This window comes from Lepidochelys kempii, chromosome 24 (genome assembly GCF_965140265.1).
Source record: "Lepidochelys kempii isolate rLepKem1 chromosome 24, rLepKem1.hap2, whole genome shotgun sequence".
In the NCBI taxonomy this organism is placed as follows: Eukaryota; Metazoa; Chordata; order Testudines; family Cheloniidae; genus Lepidochelys; species Lepidochelys kempii.
In genome coordinates, this window is record NC_133279.1 from 16,290,543 (window position 1) to 16,308,232 (window position 17,690).

The 17,690-nt window shown below is 47.8% G+C and overlaps 1 protein-coding gene and 1 pseudogene across 1 annotated transcript; both read left to right on the plus strand.

The window, feature by feature from the left end:
* The first annotated feature begins 402 nt into the window (after positions 1 to 402).
* LOC140902831 (probable G-protein coupled receptor 33) lies at positions 403 to 3,018 on the plus strand. The gene is made up of 2 exons (XM_073323370.1): positions 403 to 450; positions 1,978 to 3,018. The coding sequence occupies exon 2, from the start codon at positions 1,984 to 1,986 to the stop codon at positions 3,007 to 3,009; it is 1,026 nt and encodes a 341-aa protein (XP_073179471.1). The 5' UTR covers positions 403 to 450; positions 1,978 to 1,983; the 3' UTR covers positions 3,010 to 3,018.
* A 6,536-nt stretch (positions 3,019 to 9,554) lies between these two features.
* LOC140902844 (probable G-protein coupled receptor 33) lies at positions 9,555 to 10,502 on the plus strand (annotated as a pseudogene).
* The last annotated feature ends 7,188 nt before the right edge of the window (positions 10,503 to 17,690 follow it).

The following is a 17,690-nucleotide window of genomic DNA, read 5'->3' on the forward strand; positions in this document are numbered from 1 at the left end:
GACTTTGTTGTGAGCTAACACTGCTGGGTTATTTCTGGGTCGAGTTGTGAGATACAGGCCCTTTCTCTTCATGGGGGCACACCTCAATAGTTGAGCTCCTGGCCAAGAATCTAGTGCATTGCGGGGGGGCCTGGGAACCAGGACTCCTGGGTTCTAGGCCAGGCTCTGGGAGGGAGAGGGGCTAGTTTTAAAGCAATGATTGTTGCTTAGGTGGTTTCTTTGCTAAGACGGTGTCCAATGATCATTTCCGTTCATGGTTTGCAGCTTGTGGATCTCAGAGAGCAGGTGGGGGTGGAGCATGTAGAAGAAACAGAGTTAAGGGGAGTGAACTCAACACACAGGGGAGGGCTCTGGGGTGCAGGGGACAGACACACGGATGCTTTGCTGGCCAAACACACAGCATCTGAGGCTCTCTCTGCGCTGGGTCTGTTTCCACCACCCGCTGCCCAGGTGAGTCAAGACAGCAGGCGGAAGGCCCCATGTTGGGTCTAAAGGGGAATTTTCTTGCTAAGCCCCCCTAGAAGCCACAGAAATTTGCTATTGTAAAGGCAAATCGGTGGGACTCCCTGCCACTGGGTATCTGTGGGGTTCCCATGGGGCACTCAATAGACAGAGGTAGTAGGTGAGGTCAGTGACATGGGTAAAGTTTTTCCCCTTATTTCATGTTAGTCTGACGAGTTGATCCCCATTTACAAAGCTCTAAGCCAGCAGTTCTCAACCTTTCCAGACTACTGTACCCCTTCTATTGTGTACCCCCAAGTTTTCCCTCACTTAAAAACTACTTGCTTACAAAATCAGACATAAATATACAGATGTGTCACAGCTACACTATTACTGAACAATTGCTGACCTTCTCATTTTTCCTGTATAATTATAAATTAATTGCAACATAAATGTTGGACTTACATTTCAGTGTATAGTACATAGGGCAGTCTCAGCAAGTCACTGTATGAAATGTTAGTTTGTACTGACTTCGTTAGTGCTTTTTATGTAGCCTGTGGTAAAACTAGGCAAATATCTAGATGAGTTGATGTACCCCCCGACAGACCTCTGCGTACCCTTAGGGGTACACATACCCCTTGGCTGCGAACCTCTGCTCTAAGCCACAAGACCCCAATTTCCTCCCACAACCCAGGAGTTCTGACCCCCACCCCACTCCCAGAGCTGGGCGTAGAACCCAGGAGTCCTGGCTCCCAGCCTGCCCTTCTCTAACCATTAGGCCAGGCTGCAGAGCACAGAGGACACTGTGCTAACAAGGCCATAAGGGATGCAGTCCCTGCCAGAGGCAATAGCCCAGAGGACCCGGCTGCAGGGCTGGCAGCCCGGCTTGGGGGCAGAGCAGCAGCTCGGTGGATTGTGGTTTCCTGTTGCAATGAGGGTGAGAAGGACCCTGCGCGCTCTCTCGAGTCAGGGTGTAGCAGCAGTTCCTGTGACTGGCAGATGAGCAGAAGAGATGGGGTGGGGGCGGGGTGGCTTTTTCTGCCTTGTGGCAGTGAGTTACACTGGCACCAGCTCCTGCATGCTAGGAGTCAACAGCACCGATCCCCCCTCAACTGAATAGCCCTGATCCCCTGCCCTGGGGCCAGATTAGAGCTGGCCACCCAAGAGTGGAAAGGCCCCGTGGCCCATTCCCTGCTCCCCTGAGCCAGCCACATCACAGCTACATGATATTCTCTGCATAGCTGTATATTTGATCTCCTAGACTGTCCCCTTCCCCACTTCTCCCATGTCTGCTATCCCCCTTGTCCTCCCCTACTGCTCACAGCTCTATCCTGCAGCAGTGAGTTCCACCGGCTATAGCCCAGTTTCTGGGAATATCTACCATGGATATTCTGGAGGACCACAGAGTGCCCAGCGACGTCCTCTCCAGTGTTACCTTACCAGTTACTCACACTGGTATTTCTCCCTTCTCCACTTCCACTCTCCCTTTTGGCCTCCAATGTTGTCCCTTCGAACCCCTCTTCTGTCTCTTCCCAGGGTACCATGGAACAAGATATCACGGCACTCCCACCAACCACAATGGCAAATTCCAGTAAGATCGCAGACACCACGAAGACCCATCACCTGGCCTCTGCTGTGTTGCTCTTCACCACCTTCCTGGTGGGTGTGGTGGGGAACGGGCTGTACCTGTGGGTGCTGGGGCTGAAGATGAGGAGGACAGTGACCACGCTCTGGTTCCTTCACCTGGTCTCCTGCTACCTTCTCTTCACCCTGCTAATCCCGTTCTTTGCCATCTACGTCCTCGTGGATTTCCACTGGGTCTTTGGCATGGCCATGTGCAAGCTTCTCAATGCCTTCATTTCCATGGGCATGTTCTCCTCTGTTTTCCTTCTCACACTCATCAGTCTGGACCGCTACACCCTCACTCACCATCCCATCTGGTCCCGGAATCACCGCACCCTGTCCCGAGCTTGGAAGCTGGTTGTGGGCGTGTGGCTGGCCTCCTTCGGTCTCAGCACTCCCTACCTGGCTTTCCGGGAGACCCAGGTGGTGGACGGGGGCAGAATCATCTGCATCAACAATTACGCCCTCTCCGGAGACCAAAATGGAGCTGAGATGCAGGATCTGGACAGACAGGTCCACCTGGCTGTATTCGTGGTCCGATTCCTGCTGGGCTTCCTGCTGCCCTTCTGTACCATCGTGGGATGCTATGTCCGCGTGGGGCTGAAGATGAAGGAGAAGAAGCTGGCGTGGGCTGGGAAGCCCTTCAAAGTCGTGGTGGCCGCAGTGCTTTCCTTCTTCCTCGGCTGGCTCCCCTACCACCTCTACCATGGCTTGAAGCTCTACAAGAAGGCGGTGCCAGAGTCAGTGACGGGTGCTCTCATGGTCATTTACACCTTGTCATCCTGCTTCAATGCCTCCTTCTCCTCCATCCTCTACCTCTTTGTGGGGGAGAAGTTCTGGCAGGTCTTCAGGAAGTCTCTTCTCACTCTGGTCAAAGAGGCTGTTGTCGATGATCTAGGCAGCAGTACCGCTGAGTCTAGTGAAAGACAGGGGTCAGAAATCTAGAACACAAAACAGGAGATGGTCTGAAGTTGCCCAGACTTAGGGAGAGTTGAAAACTTGCCATCCCCTTTGTTCCTAGATTCCTGCTTGTTCTGAAACCTGATGGGTTCCAGGTATCTCAATGTTTATAAACCCCAGTGTCCCTGGATTCTAGATTCCCTGCTCTCTCCAGAATCCCATATGTTTTGGGTCTCTCAATTTTTTCAAACTCAGTGGGTCATTAATGGCACCAGATTGCTAGCCAGCTCCAGAATCTTGTTGGTTTTAGGTCTCTCAATGTGTTCTAACCTAATTGACTCTCTTGGATTCTGCATCTCTAGGTGGCTCTGGAATCTCATTTATTGTAAGCCATTCAGTATGTTCAAACTCAAAGTCTACTGAGTCTAGGTCCCTGACTGGATCTAGGACATCACCGGATTCTAGAGTGTTTTCAAACCACATAGAATCCAACAGCTTCCAGATTGCTTGCTAAAAGTTTCATCCTGGTTCTAGATTTTCAAATGGTTTAAAATCCATTAGCTGTAGTATATTATAGAAGAGTCTGTGTATTATAATAGCGATATCTAGGTCTTCTCTAGTGCTTGTCATCAGTAGATCTCAAAGAACTTTAGCAAGGAGGTCAGTAGCAGTCTTCCAGTTTTTACAAATGGGGAAACTGAGGCACAGAGTGGGGAAGTGACTTGGCCAGTGTCACCCAGTAGAACCTTTGGCCTGTCCAGTGGCAGAACCTGGAACAAACCCAGCTCTCCTGTGTCCTGGCCCAGGTCTCTATCCATTCTGGGCTCTCTGGGACATGGACTGTCTTTTTGTTCTGTGTTTGTACAGTGCCGAGCACATTGGGGTCCTGGGCCAGAGCTGGGGCTCCAAGCTCTGCTGAAATAAAGAATAGTAATTATTAATAATTCCCAGGTTTTGCTTGAACTACGTAGTTTCCATAAGTTTTTCTGTGGCAGCTCTGAAATAATTTCCAACACCATGTGACCCGATCACTGGGATATTTTGGGTGGGGAAGCTCTGGCTTAGTTTCAGAGCGGCTGGTAAGGAAAACAAGTCAGTAGAATAAAGAGCTGCTCCAGAGAAACCACCTGCCCATGATCACTTCAGGGTGGTGAAGAGGTAACGTCCAAGCTAATAAGAGTGACACTGTATGGAATATGGGTGATCATTCATAATGTTATGGATACAAAATTCCAATGGAACATACCAGATATACCATGTAAGCTATCAGTGGGAAAGTTATCATTTGATAAATATGATCAGCTTGTTTATGTGTATGTATCATCTTTGTGTTGTGAGTTGTAAATATGTGTGGTATATTGATATCTCAGACCTGTGCTGTGTATCTGGGTGACAGCCCCAGACAGCTTGCATCAGCCCTGTCCAGCCCATTGGATGGGCCATGAAGCATTGGCTGGCAGTGTGGCGTTTTGGGTAAGATCCAAACCAGTATTGATCTGGGAATGTGGCTGGCCCTTTGGGGATCAGAAGAACATTTTGTGCAGTGAATAGAATTTTAAGTAACTTCTCACTTTACTGGACCTATTTGCTGACTGGGAGCCTAAGATTGGAATGCAATAAAGGGGGCTGTGGGATTTCTTCTTCTTCTTCTTTCTTTCTTTCTTTTTTTGGCTTCTTGATCACCAGTGTGGCGGATGAGGAGCACAGCTTGTGAGTGGTTGGTGAATCTAACTACAGTGGTAACCACCAGTTTTGGGATAAACTGCTCTCCTTTTTGCTGCCCACCCTGACCTTGGCATTTTCAGTGTGGGCTGCCCTCTGCACCTCTAGTCACAGGTCACAGTAACTGTGAAGATCTCACCTGCCAGCTTGAGCTAAGTTACAAAACCTTGGCCAAGGTTGGGGGGCAGCAGATCCAAAAGATGATAAAGAGTTAAAAAGATCCTCCCGATTCTCCATCACTGGCAATTTTTAAAGCAGGATTGGATGGTATTTCTAACAGGTCTGCTCTAGTTCAAATAGGGACTAATTCAGGGATGTTCTGATTCAGGTCAGACTAGGGGACCACCATGCTGCTTCTGGCCTTAGAATCTCTGATTCTATCCAGAGGTCAGGCAGATCTTGTTGGGGTACTGTACCAATTGTCACCTGGACCCACTGTGGTATCTGAGGAAGCCAGACCTGTGTGGGCCACCAGCCCCAGGTGGAGGGCTGTAGGTAAGTTAGACATGCACATAGCCCATCTGTTTTAAACATCTTTTCCCATTGCTACTGTTCAGAGGAAACAAGACTGCCAAACATGACAGATACCGTCTCTCGCTGATTCAGAATTCAATAGGATCTTATGGATTCTAGGAATCCTGGCCAGTTCTTAACCTCTTGGTCCCAGGTCTGTCAGGGTTTTGAATGCAATCTGATCTGATGTGGGCTAGATTTAGACATCATGTTTTCCAAGCCACTTTATGTTTCAAAAGCCAATAGGATCCTATGCATTCTAGGTATTTGGCTGGTTCTTGAAGTTCTTGGGTTCTAGGTCTGCCAAGATTTAAAAACCCGAAGAGATCCTATGTGGTCTTGAGCATCCTAGTTTCCAACCTCATACCTGACATCCTAGAGCGCATAGGACCCGTTTGGGTTTAAAATTTTTTGGTCAGAGCAAGAACCCAAAAGGTTCAAGAATCACTCAAATGTCTAGAACTCTTGGGATACTATTGTGTTTTTAAATGTGTGTGTGTATACATATACATATGTGTATATATATATAATATACACACACACAACAGTACTGCATTAGTTCTAGATATCTGGCTTGTTCTTAAACCTCTTGGGTTCTATGTATAATAGTGTCTTGAAACCCAATTAGATCTGACAAGGTCTAGTAACTGAAGGGTTCCAAGTACATGGAATCATGTACTGACTTGAAACACTTTCCAAGAGGCCTGATGTTCACAAAGGGTTCAGCTATTTCTTCTGGAAAATCAGGCCTCTTTAACGGTGTTCATTTGGGACCCCCCCCCATAGAAGCATAACAAATAATCACCAATTATTTTGGAATATTAAGCCTGTAAGGCAATAGGGCCTGGAGCGAACAGGCCAGCTCCTCGGCCAGTGTAAATCAATGTAGCTCTGTTGACTTCACTTCAGAGTTCTTGGGCTCTTCTCCTGCTGCTGGGAGATGAGTGGGCTCTAGCAGGTTAGCGTGGGGGGGGGGGGGGCTAGGAGCCAGGACGCCTGGGTTCAAACCCCAGCTCTGTGAGGAAATGGTGTTTAGCAGTTACAGTAGACTTAGTGACACCAAAACATTTAATGAATTAGTGTCAGATTTGCCAAATTGTTTCACTCAACCACCAAAAAGCCGACATTTTCAAAATAAAACACTGTGATGTTCTTATTCCAAACAGCTTTGCTTGAAATGTGTTTAATTTTTTTATTCATTTAAAATGTGTAAAAACCAAGCTCAGGAAAAAAAAAAACATTTCCTTTAGACTGAAACAATCTCCATCCCCACCCCCCACACCTTTTCATTAGCTAATAATAATAATTTGGGGTCATCCCAAATGAGCCCCCCCCCGCACCTCGGCTGTTCAGAACAACTAGAGACCCAAAGAATCGGTTATTGGCACAGGACTTACATGCCATCTGTGGTCCCAAGTCAGCCAAGTCACCAGGACACCAAGTCAAAGGTGATAATAGGGACGGGAACTCAAACATCTCCGTGTTGAGATCAAAACAGCAGTCTCTAGGCCCCCACGTGTCAGCTCAGCGTGGGTGTTACTCACCCTCAATTTCCGCTGGAAGCCGTACTTCGCAGAGGTGTGAACTGCTATTAAACACAGGTGTGAACAGCTCAAGGAGTGGACTCAATTTTGCTATATGGCTGCACTGGCCCTCGGTCCTTGTGCGTGGCTGAGCTCAGGGGCCATCCAGGCTCGACGTTTGGCCTCTTTGCTATTTCCCCTCACTCTGCACTGAGAACATTATAACCATCTGAAAATGTTCAGTCAGCACGTGTGTGTGTGTGGGGGGCTGTATCACGGGAACTCCTGGACCAAAGGACCCCCAATTTGCATCACAACCCCCCGCTCCATTGCTCAGTGCTGATTTTCAAGGCAGTTGCCCCCTGCATGGAGGCTTCAGTGCAATTTGTGAATATTAACAGCAGCTCATCTTCAGGGAGCTGCGTCTCCTGACGTCCCTGATCAAACGACCGCTCTTTCCTCCCGCAGACTCCAGCAGAGCCCCTGCGGCTTGGTGCCACTTTCCAAGTCAATGCGAGTCTGTAACTGGTTTTCAGAGCGCTGTGAAAAAAAATTAAGAACGGCTCCTTTTCATGCAGCTTTAACTGAGGGCCCCGGATCACAAGCCTCTGAATCTGCCCCACTCACTCTGCCCCGGGCCTTCCTCAGAGACGGCCAATTTCAAGCCAAGCCGAGCGGGCACGTGGATTTCAGAGCACTTGGACTCGTCGGTTCTGACAGGAAAAGGTTTCTCTGTAGGCCCGGCTGCAGGAGCGCCCTTAGCAGATCTGAAATAAGTATCTAAGATTACAAAAATTGTAAGTGAGGGCAAGGAAATGCATTAGATTATCTTTTGTTTTAGCATGTGAATTTTCTCTATGCTAAGAGGGAGTTTTATTCCTGCTTTTTGTAACTTTAAAGCTGAGCCTAGAGGGGAATCCTCTGTGTTTTAAATATTTTTATTTACCCTGTAAAGTTACCTTCCATTCTGGTTTTGCAGGTGTGATTCTTTTCCTTTTTCTGTAAATAAAATTCTTCTTTTAAGAACCTGATTGATTTTCAATGTCCTAAAAACGCAGGGGTTTGGTCTGTGCTTACATTGTAACCACGTGGTTTGTATATTATTCTCAAGCCTCCCCCGGAAAGGGGGTAAAGGAGTTTGGGGGGAATATTTTGGGGAAATAGGGACTCCAAGTGACCCTTTTCCTGAATTTTTGTCCAACTCACGTGGTGGTGGCAGCAATACTGTCCAAGGACAAGGTAGGATTTGTGCCTTGGGGAAGTTTTAACCTAAGCAGGTAGAAATAAGCTTTGGGGGTCTTTCATGTGCGTCCCCACATTTATACCCCAGAGTTCAGAGTGGGGAGGGAACCCTGACATGGCCCCTTGAATCCAACAGCCCTTTCCTCTCTGCACACTTACATCCAAACCTGGGGCATCAGCCTGGCCATACTCATACCAGCCACCTCTGCTGCATCTCTGGGGAACGTGGCTCTTTCAGAGCCCTATCGAAGCTCTAGTCCCTTTGGACACGCAACTCCCTCCAATGGGCAGCTGTTGGCATTGGTATTTGCCCTGGAGGTACCGCTGGACCCACATTTCTGTGCATCCCTGGCCCTCCGCGTCCAACTGTCTAAGAAGCCAAGCTGGGCAGTAGCGGATTATTCAATGGTGGAACTTGGTGAGATAACTCACATGACTGGAGCACTGTCATGGATGGATATAAACTGTTCAGGAAGGACAGGCAGGACAGAAAAGGTGGGAGAGTTGCATTGTATGGAAGGGAGCAGTATGACTGCTCAGAGCTCCGGTATGAAACTGCAGAAAAACCTGAGTGTCTCTGGATTAAGTTTAGAAGTGTGAGCAACAAGAGTGATGTAGTGGTGGGAGTCTGCTATAGTCTGCTTTCTTCCAGCAACTAACAGAAGTTACTAGATCACAGGCCCTCGTTCTCATGGGGGACTTCAGTCACCCTGATATCTGCTGGGAGAGCAATACAGTGGTGCACAGACAATCCAGGAAGCTTTTGGAAAGTGTAGGGGACAATTTCCTGGTGCAAGTGCTGGAGGAACCATCTAGGGGCAGAGCTCTTCTTGACCTGCTGCTCACAAACAAGGAAGAATTAGTAGGGGAAGCAAAAGTGGATGGGAACCTGGGAGGTAGTGACCATGAAATTGGTCGAGTTCAGGATCCTGACACAGGGAAGAAAGGAGAACAGCAGAATATGGACCCTGGACTTCAGAAAAGCAGACTTTGACTCCCTCAGGGAACTGATGGGCAGGATCCCCTGGGAGAATAACAGGAGGGGGAAAGGAGTCCAGGAGAGCTGGCTGTATTTTAAAGAATCCTTATTGAGGTTACAGGGACAAACCATCCCGATGTGTAGAAAGAATAGTAAATATGGTAGGTGACAAGCTTGGCTTAACAGTGAAATCCTTGCTGATCTTAAACACACAAAAAAAGCTTCCAAGGAGTGGAAGATTGGACAAATGACCAGGGAAGAGTATAAAAATATTGTTCGGGCATGCAGGAGTGAAATCAGGAAGGCCAAATCATACTTGGAGTTGCAGCTAGCAAGGGATGTTAAGAGTAACAAGAAGGGTTTCTTCAGGTATGTTGGCAACAAGAAGAAAGTCAAGGAATGTGTGGGCCCCTTAATGAATGAGGGATGTCAACCTAGTGATAGAGGAAGTGGAAAAAGCTAATGTACTCAATGCTTTTTTTGCCTCTGTCTTCACGAACAAGGTCAGCTCCCAGACTGCTGCACTGGGCAGCACAGCATGGGGAGGAGGTGACCAGCCCCTGTGGAGAAAGAAGTGGTTTGGGACTATTTAGAAAAGCTGGACGAGCACCATGGACTGAGGCAACATGACTCTCCCACCAACCACTGGGGCGAATTCCAGCCAGACCCCAGCAGCTGTGAGCACCTCTCACCTGGCCTCTGCTGTGTTGCTCTTCCCCACCTTCCTGGTGGGTGTGGTGGGGAACGGGCTGTACCTGTGGGTGCTGGGGCTGAAGATGAGGAGGTCAGTGACCACGCTCTGGTTCCTCCACCTCATGTCCTCTCTCCTCCTACTCACCCTGCTGATCCCCTTCTTCATCGTCTCCCTCCTCATGGGTTTACACTGGGTCTTCGGCATGGTCTTGCGCAAGCTTCTCAACACCTGCATCTCTGTGGGCATGTTCTCCTCTGTCTTCCATCTCACCCTCACTAACCACCCCAACTGGTCCCGGAATCACCGCACAGTGCCCCGGGCTGGGAAGCTGGTGGTGGGCATGTGGCTGGCTTCCTTCGGTCTCAGCCCTCCCTACTTGGCTTTCCGGGAGACCCAGGTGGTGGACGGGGGCAGAATCATCTGCATCAACAATTATGCCCTCTCCGGAGACTGGAATAGAGCCAAGATGCAGGAGCTGGGGAGATGGGTCAACGTGGCCATCTTCATGGTCCGGTTCCTGCTAGGCTTCTTGCTGCCTTTCTGCACCATGGTGGGATGCTATGTCCGCTTGGGGCTGAAGATGAAGGAGAAGAAGCTGGCACAGACCAAGAAGCCCTTCAAAGTCATGGTGGCTGCAGTGGTTTCCTTCTTCCTTGGCTGGCTTCCCTACCACCTCCATCATGGCTTGAAGCTCTCCAAGAAGGAGATGCCAGAGTTGGTGATGGGTGCTCTCTTTGTCATTTATACCTTCACATCTTGCTTCAATGCCTGTTTCACTCCCATCCTCTACCTCTTTGTGGGGGAGAAGTTCTGGCAGGTCTTCAGGACATCTCTTCTCACTCTGGTAAAAAGCAGCTTTTGTTGATGGTCTCTTCAGCAGTGCCCCTGAGTCTAGTGGAAGATACGGGTCAGAAGTCGAGAACACAAAACAGGTGGTGGTCTGAAGGTGCCCAGACTTAGGGAGAGTTGAACACTTGGCATCCCAGTTGTTTCTAGATTCCTGAGGGTTCTAAATCCTAATGGGTTCCAGGTATCTCACTGTTCATAAACTCTGCAGTGTCCCTGGATTCTAGATTCCCTGCTCTCTCCAGAACTCCGTGCGTCCAAAGTCACTCAATTTTTTCAAACTCAGTGGGTCATCAGTGGCACCAGATCAGTAGCCAGCTCCAGAATCTTGTTGGTTTTAGGTCTCTCAATGTGTTCTAACCTAGTTGACTCTCTTGGATTCTGGATCACTAGCTGAATCTGGAATCTCATTTATTGTAAGCCTCTCAATGTGTTCAAACTCAAAGTCTATGGGTTCTAGACAGTACCGGATTTACCCTGGCCCCAATGACGGCATAGCGCTGGGCCCAAGCTCAGAAGGGGCCCCATAACACTCATTTCCTCCCTTCTCGCAGCGCTGCAGAAGTGGAGCCTCGGAGGAGCAGGGATCGAGCGTGGGAGCTGAGAACCCACAGGGCCCTGGGAGCTGTAGTTCCTTGGCCAGCTCCCTGCCTAGAGAGCCGGCCCTGGAGCAGGGAAGGAACTACATTTCCCACATTCCCTTGGCAGCTATCAACAGGAAAGTGAGGGGGAGGGAGTGAGGAAGCTGAGATCCCATGCGTTGCAGCTTGCTGTGAATGGAGAGCTGGCTGTTAGAAGGAGGTGGCACTGTGAATGGGGAGCAAGTATGCCCAAGGAGTAGAAGGCTTTGGCCCAGATATCACCCTCAGAAGACTTCCCCAGTCCTGGTGTGACCCCGCCTGGCAGCCCCCAAAGAAGGAATTGGGTGGACTAAATAGACAGTGCACCTCTCTTTTTGAAGCCTAGCAAGGGAGGTCTGTGGACCCCACTGGGAAAAGTTAAAATGAAAAGTAAGGGAGGGGAGGCTCTACTCGAGGACCTGGGTGGCTTTAGATACAGAGCAGGAGGATTTCCACTTCTGAGCCATGGAAGCAGAAATTGACTTTTCCTTTCCAGATTTATCTAATATTCAGAAAGGGAATCTAGCACCTGCCTTTCAGATTTGAACACCCGCAAAATTCAGGGATGCTCAAGCTCAATTTGGGCAGCTGTTACTTCATTTCTCCCAAATCAAATATGCTGATCCACTGTAATTTGCTGTAGAAAAAGTAGGATAAAATTGAGCAACCCATGCTGGAGTCTTCCCAGTGCTCACTAGGACAGGAATTACTATTTTCTACAGCCATTGCCATTTTTTTTTGTGTTGTTTGTTTAAAAAGAAGACCGTGATATTGCAATGGCAAATTCCCCACAGAAACGAAGAGTGGAAGAAAAGAATTTAAAAAGCACCTCAATTTCCCCTCATTTATGACAGGACAGTCTCACAATGTGGATCAGATATCGCCTCCAAACACGCAAGCCGAAAAGGGTTCCACCTGACTGCAGTTCTGAACCAGGGGATCCACAGCTTAATGAGAAACCCTGGGGGCGGAGGGAGCCGTATGTGGCAATGCAGATAGTCATGTAGAGGTGGGTGATCAAAATGAAAAATGTCTCTGAGATTCAGTACCGGGTATACTAGGCCACCAATGGCCCTGCCACACCAGGCCCACACTCGGAGCCCACAACGGCTACATGGGGGCCCACAAATATATTTGGCGCAAGGGCTCACAAAAGGTTAATCCGGCCCTGGTTCAAGATTCCCGACTGGATCTAGGACATCACTGGATTCTGGAGTGTTTACACACCACATAGAATCCAACAGGTTCCAGATTGCTTGCTAAAAGTTTCATCCTGGTTCTAGATTTCCAAATGGTTTAAAATCCATTAGGTGTAGTATATTATAGAGGAGCCTGTGTATGACAATAGCGACATCTAGCTCTTCTCTAGTGCTTTTCATGAGTAGATCTCAAAGAATTTTAGCAAGGTCAGTAGCAGTCTTCCAGTTTTTACAAATGCGGAAACTGAGACACAGAGTGGGGAAGTGACTTGGCCAAGGTCACCCAGTAGAAACTTCGGTCCATCCAGGGGCACAACCGTGAACAAACCCATGTCTGCTATGTCCCAGCCCAGGTCTCTATCCATTGAATCTCCCTAGACCATGAGCTCTCTGGGACAGGGACTGTCTTTTTGCTCTGTGTTTGTACAGTGCCTAGCACAGCGGGGTTCTGGGTGAGGATTTGAGCTCCCAGCGCTACCGAAATAAAAAATAATCATAAATAATCATTCCTGGGCATTGGGGTATGGCATTGGGGGTATGCCAGGCACAGTTCTGCTGCTCTTCGTTCACACAACAAGGATAATAACCCTTTCTTACTCCTGCCCCAATAACAAGGAGACTGGGGATCCAACACCAGCCACAAGTGATCATTTGGGCAAGCAATCCCACCATGCTGAGCACCTAGGCAGGGTGGGTGTGTCCATGCAAATGAGATCCTGCTTTGAGCAGGGGGTTGGACTAGATGACCTCCTGAGGTCCCTTCCAACCCTGATAGTCTATGATTCTATGATTCTATGATCAGCTTCTGAAGTCTTTTTCCACAGCTCAGCACTAGATGTCAGAGGAGAGCTCATCCAGACTCGGCTTACACTTGGAAAGGTGCACCAAGCCCCAGGGGCTCTGCAGGAGTCTGCTGGAGTGAAGGGTGGTCGTTTCATGGGGGACTTCATGAGTTGCAGCCCCCTGATGATGAGCTGCTGTTAATATTCACAACTTGCATTGACGCCCCCATGCATGGGGCAACTGCCTTGAAAAATGACATTCTGCAACGGAGGCGGGGGGAGGGGGAGCTGTAATGCAAATTTGGGGTGATTTGGTTCCCGCGATACAGACTCCCCTTCCTGCCCCCAGCACGTGCTGATTGAACATTTTCAGATGGTTATAATATTTTTGATTCAGAGTGGGGTGAAAAAGCAAAGAAGCCGAATTTCAGGAAACATCGAGCCCGGACAGCCCCTGAGCTCAGCTACGCAACGGGACCGAGGGCCAGTGCAGCCGTACGGCAAAAGTGAGTTCGCTCCTCAAGCTCGTCACACCTGTGTTTAATAGCAGTTCACATCTCTGCGAGGTACGGCTTCCACCAGAAATTGAGGGTGAGTAACACCTACGTTGAGCTGACACGTGGGGGCCTAGAGACACGGCCGCTGCTGTTTTGATCTAAACACGGAGATGTTTGAATTCTCGTCCCTATTATCACCTTTTGACCTGGTGTCTTCAGCCACAACAGGGCTGAATTGGGACCACAGATGGCATGTAAGTCCTGTGACAAGAACCGATTCTTTGGGTCTCTAGTTCTTCTGAAAAATCGGGGAGCGGTTATTTGGAGATGACCCCAAATGATTTTTTTGGGGCAAATTAAAAGGGGGACGGGTTGTTTCAGTCTGAACAAAATGTGTTTTTTGCAAGCTTAGATTTTACACATTTTAAATAAAATTGAAGCACATTTCAAGACAAAGCCATTTTGAAAAAGAAAATCAAAATATTTCATTTGAAAATGTCAGTTTTTTGGTGATTGAGTGAAACAATTTGGCAAATTTGATACTAATTCAATAAATGTTTTGGTGTTACTAAGTTTGCTCTAACTGCTAGAGAGATCACTGCCCTCCCAGAGCTGGGGATTGAACCAAGGAGTCCTTGCTCCTAGCCCCCACACTCTACCCTGCTGACCCCGCTCCCCTCCCAGAGGCAGGAGAAGAACCTGAGAACTCTGACGTGAAGTCAACAGAGCGACACTGATTTACACTGTCTGAGGATCTGGTCTGTTCACTCCATGCCCTACTGCCTTACAGGCTTAATATTCCAAAATAACTGGTGATTATTTGTTATGCTTCTATTTTTGGAGGGTTTCCCAGATGAACACTGTCCAGGGAATTAGCACTGTGTCCTCTTCTGGTGATGTCTTGCCTGCTGTCACCTCTGTTCCTGGACCCACGTCACTCCTAGGACCACGGCGTCTTCCTTCAGTTACACTGCCCACTGGCCATGTCACATTCTATGTCCCCCCGTCAGAATTATAAACGGAAGGGTAACAACCTTTTTGTATGCAGTAACATAAAATCCCTCCTGGCCAGAGGTACAGAATCACTTTAACTGTAAAGGGTTAAGAAGCTCAAATAACCTGGTTGGGACCTTAACAAAAGGATCAATAAGGACAGAAGATACTTTCAAATGTGGGGGAGGGGGGCAGGGGAGGTTTTTTGGGGGGCTCTCTTTATTTATTCCCTCTCTGGATGGAGAGAGAGACCTAGTAGGTAAAACATCTCCTGAAAAGATACCTGAAATGACACATCTAAAATTACAGAAATTGTAAGTAAAGCAAGAAAATGCATTAGATTATCTTTTGTTTTCACTTGTGAATTTTCCCTATGCTAAGAGGGAGTTTTATTCCTGTTTTTTGTAACTTTGAATCTGAGCCTAGAGGGAAATCCTCTGTGTTTAAATCTTTTTATTACCCTGTAAAGTTACCTTCCATCCTGACTTTGCAGGTGTGATTCTTTTACTTTTTCTTTAAATAAAGTAGTTCCTTTAAGAACCTGTTTGGTTTTCAGTGTCCTAGGGACAAAAGGTCTGGTCATTACTCACATTATTCTCAAGCCTCCCCAGGGCAGGGAGTGAAAGGGACTGGGGGAATATTTTGGGGAACAAGGAACTCCAAGTGACTCTTTTCCTGAATTTTTGTCTCAATCACTTGGTGGTGGCAACAATACTGTCCAAGGACAAGGAAAGAATTTGTGCCTTGGGGAAGTTTTAACCTAATCTGGTAAAAATAAGCTTAGGGGATCTTTCATGTGGGTCCCCACATCTGTACCCCAGAGTTCAGAGTGTGGGACCTGTAGTCTACTGTCCGGCCATGCCCCTCAGTGGCAAACTGCGGTCCATGGTCCAGCCACTTCCTTCAGTGGCTCCAGCACCCTCTTTGCCCTTGTGTCAGGGCCTCAGTCTGCAGATCCCTGCAGCCTGCCAGGAGCTGACATTAGCTTCCTGGGTCTCTGCCTGCAGCACTGCTCTGCCCAGGGGGCTTGCTGCCCTCCTCCTGCAAGGCAGCCAGTCCTCCTCCCTTCTCCAGCTCCAGGGAGTGACTCCCACTGCCCTCCATGCACATGTGATTCCATGGACTTCGCCCTCAAAGCGGAGAGTGTTCTCAATTCCAGATATGCTGCCCCGAGGGGTCTTGCTTGTAAAAGGCTCTAGGTTCTATAGTTTTTTTTTTTAAATGGAGTGGCTTGTAACTCTGGAGTTTCTCCAACTAGCCAGATATCTAAAATTCACAGGATTCTACTAGGTTTTTTTCAGACATATAGGTGTTTGGAACCCTTGAGGTACTAGACCATGTCACATTTGATTGGATTTCAAAACACTGTCTCACACCTAGAGCTCTAGAGGTTTCAGAAGCAGCCAAATATCTAGAACTCGTGGTACTACGCTGAATGTGTGTGTGTGTATAGATAGATATAGAGAGTTATAGACATATAGATATATAAACCCAATAGTATCTCATGTGTTCTAGATATTTGAATGGTTCTTGAACCTCTTGAGATCTAGGTCTGACAAGTTTTTAAAAACCCAAACTGGTCCTATGTCAGCTAGGACATCATATATGAGGTTGGAAACTAGAATGTTCTGGACAACATAGACCCTATTGGGTTTTAAAATCTTGGCAGACCTAGAACCCAAAGGTTCAAGAACTAGCCAAATACCTAGAACTCATAGGATCTTATTGCCTTTTGAAACGTGCAGGGAGTTTGAAAACATGATGTCTAAATCTAGCCCACATCAGATCAGATCAGATTGAAAACACTGATGTAGCTGGGACACATGAGGTTAAGAACTGGCCGGTATTCCTAGAATCCATGAGATCCTATTGAATTTTGAATCAGCGAGAGGTGGTGTCTGTCATGGTTGTCAGTCTTGTTTTCTCTGAACAGTAAAAGACATATGTCTAACTTACCTAAAGCCTCCACACTGGGCTGGTGGCCTACGCAGGCCTGACTTCCTGAGACATCCCAGTGGGCTCTAGGTGATAACTGGTGGAGCACCCCAACAACATCTGCCTGACCCCTGGATAGATTCAGAGCTTCCAAGGCCAGATGGAGCGTGGTGTTCTCCTTTCTGAACTCCTGCAAAACGTCCTTGCATTAGTCCCTGGTTGAACTAGAGCCGATCTCTTAGAAAAACAGCCAGTCCTACCTTAAAAATTGTCAATGATGGAAAATCCATCAGGAGGGTCTTTTTAAGTCTTTATTGTCAATTGGATCTGCTGGCCCCAAGAGTTGGCCAAAGTTTTGTAACTTGGCTAGAGCTGGCAAGTGGGAACTTCTTGGTTACTTGGAAGTTACCTCTTCACCACCCTGAAATGTTCACGGGCAGGTGATTTCTCTGGAGCCACTCTTTGTCCTGCCAGATTGTTTTCCTTACCAGCTGCTCTTAAACTAAGCCAGAGCCTCCACACACTAAATAGTGTGACCAGTGACCAGGTTATGCGGTGGTTGTAAAGTATTTCAGAGCCGCCACACAGACCTTATGGAATATAAGTAGTTCAAATAACATCCGGGACTGATTATTACTTTTTATTTTTTATTTCAGGTAGTTCTGGGAGCCCCAGTCCTGGCCCAGGACCTGGCTGTGATAAGTACTGTACAAGCAGAGCAAAAAGACAATCCATGTCCTAGATATCTCACAATCTAAGGAGATGCAATGGGATAGAGACCTGCGAAGGGATGCAGGATACCTGGGTTTGTTCCTGGTTCTGCCACTGGAGAGACCTTGGTCAAGTCACTTCCCCATTCTGTGTCTCAGTTTCCCCATTTGTAAAAACTGGAAGACTGCTACTGACCCCCTTGGTAAAGCTCTTTGAGATCTACTGATGGCAAGCACTAGAGAAGAGCTAGATATTGCTATTATAATATACAGACTCTTTTGTAATATACTACACCTTATGGATTAAAAACCATTCGGAAATTTAGAACCACGATGAAAATTTTAGGAAACAATCTGGAACCTGTTGGATTCTATGTGGTTTGAAAACACTCTAGAATCCAGTGGTGTCCTAGGTCTAGTAGGAAATCTAGAACCCATGGACTTTGAATATGAACACACTGAGACTCTTAG